The sequence below is a fragment of the Elgaria multicarinata genome, chromosome 3 (assembly GCF_023053635.1).
Source record: "Elgaria multicarinata webbii isolate HBS135686 ecotype San Diego chromosome 3, rElgMul1.1.pri, whole genome shotgun sequence".
NCBI lineage: Eukaryota > Metazoa > Chordata > Lepidosauria > Squamata > Anguidae > Elgaria > Elgaria multicarinata.
Genome location: NC_086173.1, coordinates 29753114 through 29764190, shown reverse-complemented (window position 1 = coordinate 29764190; position 11077 = coordinate 29753114). Strand labels below are relative to the sequence as shown.

Sequence of the window (11077 nt, the reverse complement as noted above, 5' to 3'; positions counted from 1 at the left end):
CCTCCTTTCTTTCTCGATCAGCGATGATCTTGAAGGTTTGCCGTCTTCCGCTGCTGTCGAGCTCCAGCACCACGTGTTGGGTTTAAATCGCAAGGATTCTCTCTCTCAAACACACACACACGCACCCCGCCGTTTTTAATCACTTTCTACTACGGTTGTTATTTGAGCTGGAGTTACTTAAAAGTAGGTGGCCCCTTTCTCCATAAAAACGAGAGACCCGTCACGAACAGGATTCGAACCTGTGCGGGGAAACCCCATTGGATTTCGAGTCCAACGCCTTAACCACTCGGCCACCGTGACTCTCGGGCCAAGGCTGCGCAGAGCTTCAGCTAGACAGATTCATCTAACAGCTGGACAATTTAAAAAAAAATGCGGGGAAAGAAGAAAACCGTCGCCACGGATTTAAGTCCTTTTTTGGAGATGGAGGAGAATGGCTGCCAAAATCTCTATCTCTAAGCCAGCTTCGCCCGCAACCAAAATCGATGCAGCCTATGGCTCTTTCCCATTTTTTCCTCCTTGGCGTTTGTCTCTCTCCCCACTGCACAACCTCTTTCGCTGACCATCCGATGAATCTCTCCCTACCATAGCGAGTAACACCGACTCCATTTTCTAACCATCTCTCCCTGCTCGCTCTTTTGATCTTCCTTCCTTCAATCTACACCTTCCTCCCTGGCTTGTACTGATGATCTTTTCCCTCCACACAGGACTTGATTTTTTTTTCCCCTCAGAGGGACTTAATTTGAATTATGGGTTTTCAGATCTGTGGAAACTGTGTCTGTCGATGTGAAGCAATGTTAAAGAAGAGCTCCTGAACATGTGCAGAGTTTCTGTTCTCTCATTGACGGGATTTTCAAACACCATATATTAATTCGTGGGCAAATTGCCACCCGAGAAACATCTATACGTCTGGGATTAGTTTCCATGGAGGCCATGGCATACAATAAGCCTTGATGTTTCCTAGTTTGGAAATTAGCCCTCCACCCACTCTGACCCTGTTCAAACAACATGCTAAGCATTTGGTTAAGCATTTTGAGCTAAACATTATGGCTTAGCATATCATGTGAACCATTCCTAACCATGATGGCTATATAACCATGGTTTAAATATGCTCACTAATCATTTGCTGCAAGAGGGTTATGTGCTCAAGAGCTAACCATGGCTTAGCGTGTTGTCTGAACAGGCCTCTCGTGCCAGTATAATGTTCCACACACAGACACCCCTCTGGTCACAGTATTCAAGATCACTTAATAAGCATTAGTTGCCTCTGGACATCCTTCAAACATGAGATATAACTTCTAAGAACTACCACCATTCCCTCTGTCTGAAAAGACCTCTTCCCTAATATATAATGAGTGGTTGTGGTACCCCAGAAGAACTGACTATGGGAATTTTATTCTGCACATGTTCAGAGGCTGTTGTTATTATTATTATTATTATCATATACCAGAGTAGAGCTAAATCCTAGTAATGAGAACATGTGATTCTGTGTTATCTGAGCAATGGGACGTGCACACACACACACCAGTTAAAGTTGTAATCCTATATTTATGTACATGGGAGTAAGCCCCATTGATAGCATGGGGTGGGTGGGTAACATTGTTTCTGGGGGAGAAAGAGGTGCCAGTACTCAAGCTTGCAAGATCATATAGTCTTAAACCATTGACTCTAAACAGAAAGAAATTTGGAGTATTAGTTCTCAGCTTCACCAAGGCCTGAATTAGAGAGAGGAGTTTGTTTGTACAATACCTAAAATTTTCTAGATGCTTTACAAAAATTAAAACAACCCAATCCCCACCTGCAGTTTTATAGTCTGACATGATACAAAAGGGAGAGGAATGAGAAAGAAACAGGAAAACAAGCAAATTCAGGCATAAACACTTCATAAAAACACACAAATGCCAGGTGGCATGGCTGAAGGAGACAGTTTGGGGAGAGGAAGAGTTAAATTGTGGGTGGTCCCAACCATCTCAGGGAATTCCCTACACCTAGAATTCTCTGCTGACAGCCGCACCCCCCCACCCCCCCACCCCCACACACTTGTAAGATGCAGCTTGTCTATTTCTCACTGGTTTTCCCCCTGGAATGAATGAAGCAGGAATACATCTTTGGCTAATTCCAAACGACAAATACAGTTAAGAGTTCTTTGTCATTGCTGAACAAAATATTACGCCCTGAAGCAGTTTGTTGCCTGACTATGCAAAACTGTAAATGGCTTACTAAATATGACACTTAAAGACACAATCCTATGCATGTTTAGAGTGGCTGAGGAATGCTGGGAGTTGTAGTACTTTTTTTCAATCTTAACATACATAGGATTGCGCCCTAAAAGACCCAGACGACTGGACGCACAAGAAGCGACGGAAGGAGGATGCAATGCATTCGAGAAGTTCATTTATTCAGCAAGTAAATGTAGCTAACTTCAATTAAAATTTAGTGAAGCAGTCATGAATGTGAAACTTAGTTCATCTTTTATTACTATGTGCAGGATTGTCTGAGTCCCTAATGGCAGGCTAATGGTAATGGTGAAGGGTATGACCCTTCAGCTCCCTGAAATTGAAATTAAACACACACAGACACACATATAAAACATTTCTTCCTCCTCCTCTTTTTGTTTAATAATAATAATAATGTTGAATAATATATTCTATTAATATGCTTATATTATATTAATATAACACCTTGTTGTGATATTATATATTATCATATAAATTGTCATTATCATCCCTTTTCTTGCTCATGAAGGTTTTTCCAGACGGACATGATGGGCTTTGCCAGATCATGATGTCTTTTACTGATTCAGGAATTTCCAGAGTATTGAGCATGTTTTAAGTATGACTGATTTCTGGATGTTGGTGTGGATTTTGGTAGACCTAGTTTGTACAGGTTTTCTGAATAGGTTTTGATGTGATGCCGGTGACTGATGTGACTAATAAATAATTGTGACCTTTTCCTTTTACCCTTGTTCTTTAACTTCCATGGCCAGTGGTGTATATATATATATATATATATATATATATATATATATTATTATTATTATTATTATTATTATTATTAATCATCATCATCATCATCATCATCATCATCATCATCATCATCTCTTTCTTGCTCTTGATGGCTTTCCTCGACTGACATGACAGGCTTTGCCAGGTCATGCTGTCTTTTAGAGATTCAGAAACTTCCTGACAATTGAGCATGTTTTAATTATGACCACTTTTTGGATGTTGGTGTGGATGTATTTTGGTAGGCTCAGTTTCTGGAGGTTTTCTGTATAGTTTTTTGATGTGACATCATCCTCATCCTATAATGGAGGGTCCTTGCCTATGCTCCTTCCGACATCTCTCCTTCCCTCCTTCTCCAATTGCGACTTTTAGGCGGCACGGTGTGTGTGTGGAGTCAGGCCCGCTGAGGCAAGGGTACTTTTCCCGCCCAGCAGGGGTCGCTGTGCCTAAGGAGTAGGACTGGGGAGAAGGGGGCGCGAGCGCGATGTCGCGCAGTGCGGAATAATAACCGGCAGAGGGCGCTCCGAGGGCCCTGGCAGCCGCGGCGGCGGCGTTGCACGGGGAGCGAGGGAGAGAGAGGGGCGAAGCGGCGCGGCCCAGGCCGGCGGCGCTGGGAAAATGGCGGTGCGGAAGAAGGACGGCGGCCCCAACGTCAAGTACTACGAGGCCTCGGACACCGTTAGCCAGTTCGACAGCGCGCGTGTCTGGCTGGGCAAGAACTACAAGAAGGTACCGGCCTGCCCAGGCCTGGGCCTGCCTCTGCTCCACCCTGCCGTTTAGGCGACACCTTCGGGAAGCTCCCGGGGGAGGGAAAGGGCGCTTAGTCTCCTCGCCTGCCCCGCCGGCTCTCTTCTGCAGTGACCTGCCCGTCGCCAATGTGCTCAAGAGCCACCCACGCACCCCATGGTGCATTGCACAAGTCGCCCCCGCGCCCATCCCACGAGCAAGACGGGCCTGGATGTATTAGGGAGGAGTGGAGGGGGGCAAAGGCAATGCAAAACTGGAAGGGAGGGGGGACACGCAGACCGAAGAGATGCACTATTTCCCTTTACCCCCCCCCCGCCCCCGTCATGGAAATAGAGGGGTGGGGTGGGGCCAGTGGTGGAGCTGGAGGGGTCTTTAAGGCTGCGACCGAGAGCCACCCTCTGATATATAAAACGACCCCTTTAGCCCCACGGACTCCATCCTCTAGCAGTGGGTTCTCTTTTCAGCCAAAATAAATCGCAAACCATTCCAGTTCTCTCTGGGTTGCTCCTCCGTAACTCACTGACACCTTCCAGAGCAGCAGAACCCCATTTTGACAACTCTGTCATCTCAGTTTGTTTTTCTCCCACACCGTAGGGGTGATAGACTCCCTCTCTGACCTCTTGGCGGCTTGCTGGTTTCACCTGCTGCCCCATGCATACCCCATTGTCCGTTGCCCTACATCTCACTAAGCATTCTTTTTCCTTCTTCCATTCCTTCGCCATCCTTCTGCACAGATCCTTTCATTTCCGGTCATTGAAGCTTTCATTCATTGATACATTAACTGACCTTGCATTTTTTCATATGAATTACTCATCCACAGTTGACCTCAATCATTCTTTTCCAAGCTGTTGTAACTGTAACTGTGATTTTTGGCTTGCCAAAATATACAGGATGTGAAGTGTTTGCCTTTTGGAAATGGTGATGTGTTATAGTGGTTGGGTTTTGTTTGTATTCCTCCAAGGAGAGATTTTCACCCACCCCTTAATCTCCTTTGGATGTCCTGCTTTGATTCTGGGTATCTGTTCTAATGTGGATTCCAGTCAATAGAAATAGGAAATGCTTTGTGTGTTGCAGTTTAACCACTTTACCTCATTCTTACAATGATGCAGTAGTATTCAAGAAGAGACCCACCTCCCCTGCACAGATGACATTTTCCCCTCTACCAATTCAATGGCATGTTAGGTCCCCTGCTCTTTTCAGCTTGCCTCTGTTAGGTCTCTGATCATTGAGTGGAGCGAAAGGCTTAGAAGCTCCCATAGATTCCCCCCTCCTCAGCTACAGGAGGACGGACTCTGGTGTCTGTGGATAGATGACTTCAGGCTTATGGGAAATGGGACACGTGCAGCCTTCTCTGATGAAGGCACATGGAGCACAGCCTGGTTGTCTTCCTGTCTTAGGGTCTTTGCTGTTTGACGGCTGCTTCCTTTCTAAAACATTGGTTCCCACTCTCTTACCTTTGACCTTTGAGTGAGAGAGAGTGGCTGAGTCACCAGACAACCCTCTGCGGTTGGAGTGACGGCTTGTGACCTGATGTTCACCGCTTCCCTGCAAGTTCAAATCTCTTGGCCACCCAGCAGTCTGCAACCAAAATTCAATGATAACAATGCTGATGGGCTCTGTTTCCAGGTCCCACAATATTACCAACAAGCAGCAGTGTGCAACTTTTTTTTCTTTTATTTGGATGCTGGTGTTTTTTAAAGACATAATTGAAATGATTCCAGCTGCAGAATCCAAACTAAATGTTTATATACCTACTTGGTACTGCTACACCAGACAAACTGAGAAGGGGGGTTTGCAGGGGTGCCATTTAGAGAGGATAGGACACACACACCCCAGTTTCTGGCCAATTCATTGCTTCAACAACTGAGTGGCTATAGTTATATACAATAAAATGGCCTCTGTACTATTTACACCCATGTTGATCCTTTATTACAGACTTCCCCTCCAGATGTTTTAGACCACAACTCTCATCAGCCTCATCCACCATAGCCAGTGGTAAAGTATGATGGGAGTTATAGTCCAAAATATCTGAAGGGCACTAGGTTGTGGAAGGCGGCTGCTTTATAATATGTATTGTTATAATTATTGCTATTTGTTAGGTTTAAACAAAGTAAGACAAGATATATGCTTTAAATACACAGCTTTAAACAGGCTACAATCCAGTGCAGCCTTACCTAGGAATATGCATCTTTGAATACAGTGAGAATTACTTTTGAGTAAACATGTTGCATGACTGCATCCTGAATATGTCCAAGAGCAGGATTTTGTTGAGAATCTTCCTCACTTCCCCCAAATCTGAAATAGTATATCTCCCTTTGCTGGAAGAGAGCTAAAAAGATTTCACTCTTCCACCCACACCTCAATGCCCCAACTTCCATAAGAGGATACTAGTTACAAGGGACAAGGCAGTAAAAAAGGCAACTAAGAAGAACCAGAATCTGAAAATAGCAGGAGTGTAGTAACCCAACTCATCAGTTCCTGCAACTTTTCCACACCATGTATTACATAGAAACTTTGTGTACAGAAGTTTATAATTGTGTAATTATCTCTTATGTCCTGGAGTTCTGAGTGTTGAGACTCTAAAGAAGTTTTCTCTTGGGAACACAACTTTTGAGACTTGAAATATTCCGCAAATAACATTATGAACAAGGTCAGATCAGTAGCAATTGTATCATATGAGACCTGGAATAGGGATGTAGTGCTTTTTTAAAAATCCTCAACAGTGCTACAGAATGATTTAAGAATATTGATGACCGTCTCATGTGTGTGCCACCTGAACCAATACACAGTTTGGTTCCCAAAAAGGCTGTGATGCTCTGGATCTGGGAGTCTCATTGCCCACATTTTAAAATGGTTACTTGACTACTTTGAGATAATGGGAAATGATGATCTGTTTGCAAGTTACCTAAATTCCTCCTGGTATAAACAAAACAAACTGAAAATAAAGATGCAACGTTAATGTTAAAGTGGTAGTTCTGTGTTTTGCTAGAGATATTTAACCTAAGCTTCAGGCCTTTCTATTTTGATTACAAATGTTTGAAGTTGGAACCAGCTTTGTTTGGTGCATGGTTCTTTTGGAACTCCCTTGTAAGTGTATATCTAATACGTATAAATGGCCTTGTTCTTACAAAACGCTAAGCCATGATGGTTAAACGTTTTGAGCTAAGCGCTTTGCTTAGTGTGTTGTGCGAACCATGATTTAGTGTGTCATGTGAACCATTCCTAACCAAGGTGGCCTCATAACCACAATTTAAACATGCTCACTAACCGCTTGCTGCAAAAGGGTTAGTAGCCTAACCGTAGCTTAGCGTATTGTCTGAACAGGCTAGAAAGACGGGTTATGTCTTCTTTTTGTTGGGGAATTGGATTTTTCTAGGTACGTTGTTTTTTCCTTCTAAGGAAGCATCTCTTTCATCGAGAAGGCATTGTGCTTCTCATTCCCTACTCACGATAGTTTACAGGCCCTTTAGGTGACATCATGACCCTCCAGTTTCGCTATTATGTCTAACCAGCACTTTCAGTGACTTTTTTTTTAAAGCAGAAGAAAGCATGATTCCCTCTTGTGTATTTGTGCTGTTCCCCTATACCACAGTGTCATCTAGCAGTTATGTAGTGAAAAGCAGGAAACGAAATGGCCCTCATGTAGTGCTCGGATCTCAATTCTAAGACCCATTTTTAATTTTTTGCTGTTTGTGCCTTTTCCCTTTTCTTTCCCCATTGCCTTTTTCTCTGTTCCTTCTCAAAAAACAGAAAGAAAGACCTTATTTTCCCAGGCATTTTAGTCTTTGTTTCTTTTTAAAAATATGTTACTGCATTTTAAATCTTTGCACTGCAGCTAGGTTTCATTTTGACTTTTCATTTTGGTTTTGTACTTCTTATATTTTTATATTCTGTTTTATCATATTGTATTTTATGGTTTTAATTGTTGTGAACCTCCCAGAGAGCTTTGACCATGGGATGGTATAGAAACTTAAGAAATAAATGAAAAAAGTGGTGTTGTGCTCCTAGTGTAATCCACTTTAGGTTGCTCAGGACAGTTGTGCTTGGTTGTGGTTTTAAGGAGACCCTGGCGGGAGTCTGTGGACAAGATCCTTCTAAAACCTCGATCCTTCTTCCCACAGTACATCCAAGCAGAACCACCTACCAATAAGTCATTATCCGGCCTAGTTGTGCAACTGCTCCAGTTCCAAGAAGAGGTATTTGGAAAGCATGTCAGCAATGCACCGCTCACAAAGTTACCGGTGAGTTACCTTCTTGAGTGCCACAACCTTCTTGAGAGTCACAGACTCTCAGCCCAACCTACCTCACAAGGTTGTTGTTGTGAGGATAAAATGGAGAGGAGGAGGATTATGTATGCCACGGGATATAAATGCAATGATAATAATTTCTCTGTGGTAGAGGAAGAAAAAGATCTCCATTAGAATATAGTCTAATCTATAAGGAGCTGGCTTAAACAGAGCAGCTTAGCATGGTCAATGGCTCAGGATCTTTGACAGAAGTCTTTCCTGCCCATCTCCCTAAGGGCTACTCTGGTAGTAGGTCAAGGTAATAGAATCCTGGACTTTACCAATACATACTGCAGGTGTATAGTTATTTTAAGTGCTTCCTTGTGTAAAAAGTGCCCTGCATATAGGAAAAGAGTACATTGAGGAGAGGGCTGTACTAAATCTTTCTAGCAGATATTCTAGTTTACTACATGGGGAGAGCTTTCTATTTAAGGAAGCATTTAAAAAAAAACACCAAAGCCCTCACCTGTAGCCCGAGGCAGTACTGTCCAGAATTCTATTACCACATCATAGCACCTGATTCTACAACTCTGAGATTTGGTGAATGGAGAACATGGGGGTGGAGTGGGTTATGCACAAAGCTTGTACTTTACTGGGTCGTAAGTTCATTGCAAGATTGCATGGCACCCACTTGCCAGTACAGTCACACAGTTTGGTCCTGGTAGGATTTTTCAGAACAATTATGCTTAGAAGAACACAATAACCATTAATTACTGCATTCCCAGAGAACACGGTTGTGTCTGGTTTTGATTTAAGCTGATTCTGACAGAAATGGCTCCTGATGTACTTTTGATAGTTCCTTTAAGCCAGGGCTAGGTAACTTCGAGGATTTAGGAGGCATCCCTCTGCCACCAAAATCTCAGCAATTCTGCTGAGCATCAAGGCATGCAGGAAGTAGGCACCTAGTTTCCCAGCAGAATGGGACTCCTCTCAGGAGCCCCATTCTGCAGAACGAGAGAGGACACGTGTCAGAGGAGCCAACGCCACGTGCCTTGTTTCCCTGCAGAATCAATGGGACTTTGGGGACGGTGGCAGGGAACAGGTGGAACGACACAAATTGCCGGGACAGGGGTTGGTGGTCATGTTGCCTACCCTTGCTCAGAGAATTTAAACTTGTTATCTTCTTATGAAAATAGAAAACTATGTAATGCAAAACAACATTTAAGGGGCCAACATTTACACCAAGGGTGGAGAAGTAAGCTGCCTGCCGGGCCTTTGGATCCATCTCAGGGCTGTGCCCCTCCCCCAAATCCCCTTCCTCCTACACCCCATCCCAGCAGTTAAGCTTAAGAAAATACCTTCCATTTGTGGGGAGGTCCCCCAGCTTCAATATATATCATACATAGTGTTTGATACATATAGATTAGCAGAAAAACAAACTAAATTGATCATATCTACACAGTTATATGAAACTTAGGGCAAGTATAATTTAAATCCACATACATTTTGGTGGTTAATCCAGTATCAATTCATCACGTCTTTGCTGCAGAGATAGTTTAGTTTTGCTGATTCCCAAAGGATGGGTTTAATTCCTTAGTTATGATGCAAAACAATCTTCAGATTTATTACTTTGTCAGTCATCCAAATAACATATTTCTATTCAAATGGCTGTGTTGGACTTTATAGGACTTCATGTTGTATTTTATGGTTTTAATTGCTGTGAACCACCCAGAGAGCTTTGGCTATTGGGCGGTATTGAAATGAAATGAATATCATAATAAAATAAATTCTCGCTCCCTCTTACTTTGACAACAAGAGGAAGCCCTGTGGCTATGTTTTGCTCCTTCACTGGAAGTATCAGACCTTTTCACCAAGGTGCTCCACCGTAACAGCTGTGGAGCTCATGATGTTTTCCATTGAGAAGGGAGATGTCTGAAGTAGGTGTAGCTGATCTAACTCCTTACTTGGCTATCTCTGTCTCTTACAGATCAAATGCTTCTTAGATTTCAAAGCTGGTGGTGCCTTGTGTCACATCCTTGCAGCAGCCTATAAATCCAAGAGTGACCAAGGATGGTAAGCTCTCGTTTTCCTGTTCTCGCCACATAACATGCAAGAGTAGTTGTTCTTGGTTATATATCCACAGGATAGGGTTTGTTGGTTTCATGTGGAAATATATGAGTAGCTAATTAGTGCTTGTCAAGCAGAGGTCATTTTGAATCTTAAAATAACTGTGTGGGTGGCTGGCTCACACCAGCTTCTCTGCCCCCTGTTGTTTTGTGGGAGGATGGGGTTGTAGAACAATGGCGTGGCCTGTGGCCTGCTTGAATTTTGCACTTCTCCCTCTAGTGGCTAACAATATGATGGTGTACAATTTGTAAATCATTGATGGTACTGAGATAGTGCCATTGCACAAGGACTGTTGAGCTGGGAGGAACTGACTGTTGCTATATTTAATATCCAAGGCCATGACCCAGAGGCAATGCCATGAATGGGGAATACAGCCTTACGGTTAGGAGTTTGTATATGTGTGAGTCTGTCCCCCAGGATGAATCTGGATCCACAGTGCTCTGTGGCCTTATTCAGTTCTCCAGGCTCAGATATCCGGCTCCCCTGTAAAATAGTTTAACTATGAGGTGTGAACTGTGGCTTTCATGAAGGTTGCTCTTCTCTTCCAATAAGGCGGCGTTTCGATTTCCAGAATCCATCCCGGATGGATCGCAATGTGGAGATGTTCATGAGCATTGAAAAATCTTTGGTGCAGGTAAAGGGGCTTCCTTCCTTTTCTCCATCCCTATATAGAAAACATTCCTTCTGGGCCCTAGGTATTCATTTGCTCTATGTGTTTCTTTCTCAGAACAATTGCCTTTCCCGACCTAACATCTATTTGCACCCAGACATTGACCCTAAATTGCAAGCCAAACTCAAAGACATCATCAAACGACACCAGGTAGGAGAGACTGCATTATAGCAGTCGCTCGGTATTGCAAGATGTTTCAGTGAGGTGTGCTATCGGTGAAAAGATCTGGGTTGGTCGCACGCTTGTTTACTTTGGGATTAAATCTAATATAGCTGCATATCTCTTTGCTTTCCAAGATGACTGACTCT

At 43.3% G+C, this 11077-nt stretch overlaps 1 protein-coding gene and 1 non-coding gene across 11 annotated transcripts in view; one reads left to right on the top strand and one right to left on the bottom strand.

Moving 5' to 3' along the window:
- Positions 1-218: 218 nt before the first annotated feature.
- TRNAS-CGA (transfer RNA serine (anticodon CGA)) lies at positions 219-300 on the bottom strand. Its single transcript has one exon. It is a non-coding gene; the product is annotated as a tRNA-Ser (tRNA).
- A 3267-nt stretch (positions 301-3567) lies between these two features.
- The window catches only part of SMARCC2 (SWI/SNF related, matrix associated, actin dependent regulator of chromatin subfamily c member 2), a 30606-nt gene continuing 23096 nt past the window's right edge, over positions 3568-11077 (top strand). For all 10 annotated transcript variants that reach the window (XM_063119811.1, XM_063119809.1, XM_063119810.1 and 7 more), the window contains exons 1-5: positions 3568-3728; positions 7868-7987; positions 9960-10045; positions 10652-10733; positions 10827-10919. In XM_063119811.1, coding sequence (XP_062975881.1) covers positions 3618-3728; positions 7868-7987; positions 9960-10045; positions 10652-10733; positions 10827-10919 — 492 coding nt within the window. In that variant the 5' untranslated portion in view covers positions 3568-3617. The remainder of the gene's footprint in view (positions 3729-7867; positions 7988-9959; positions 10046-10651; positions 10734-10826; positions 10920-11077) is intronic.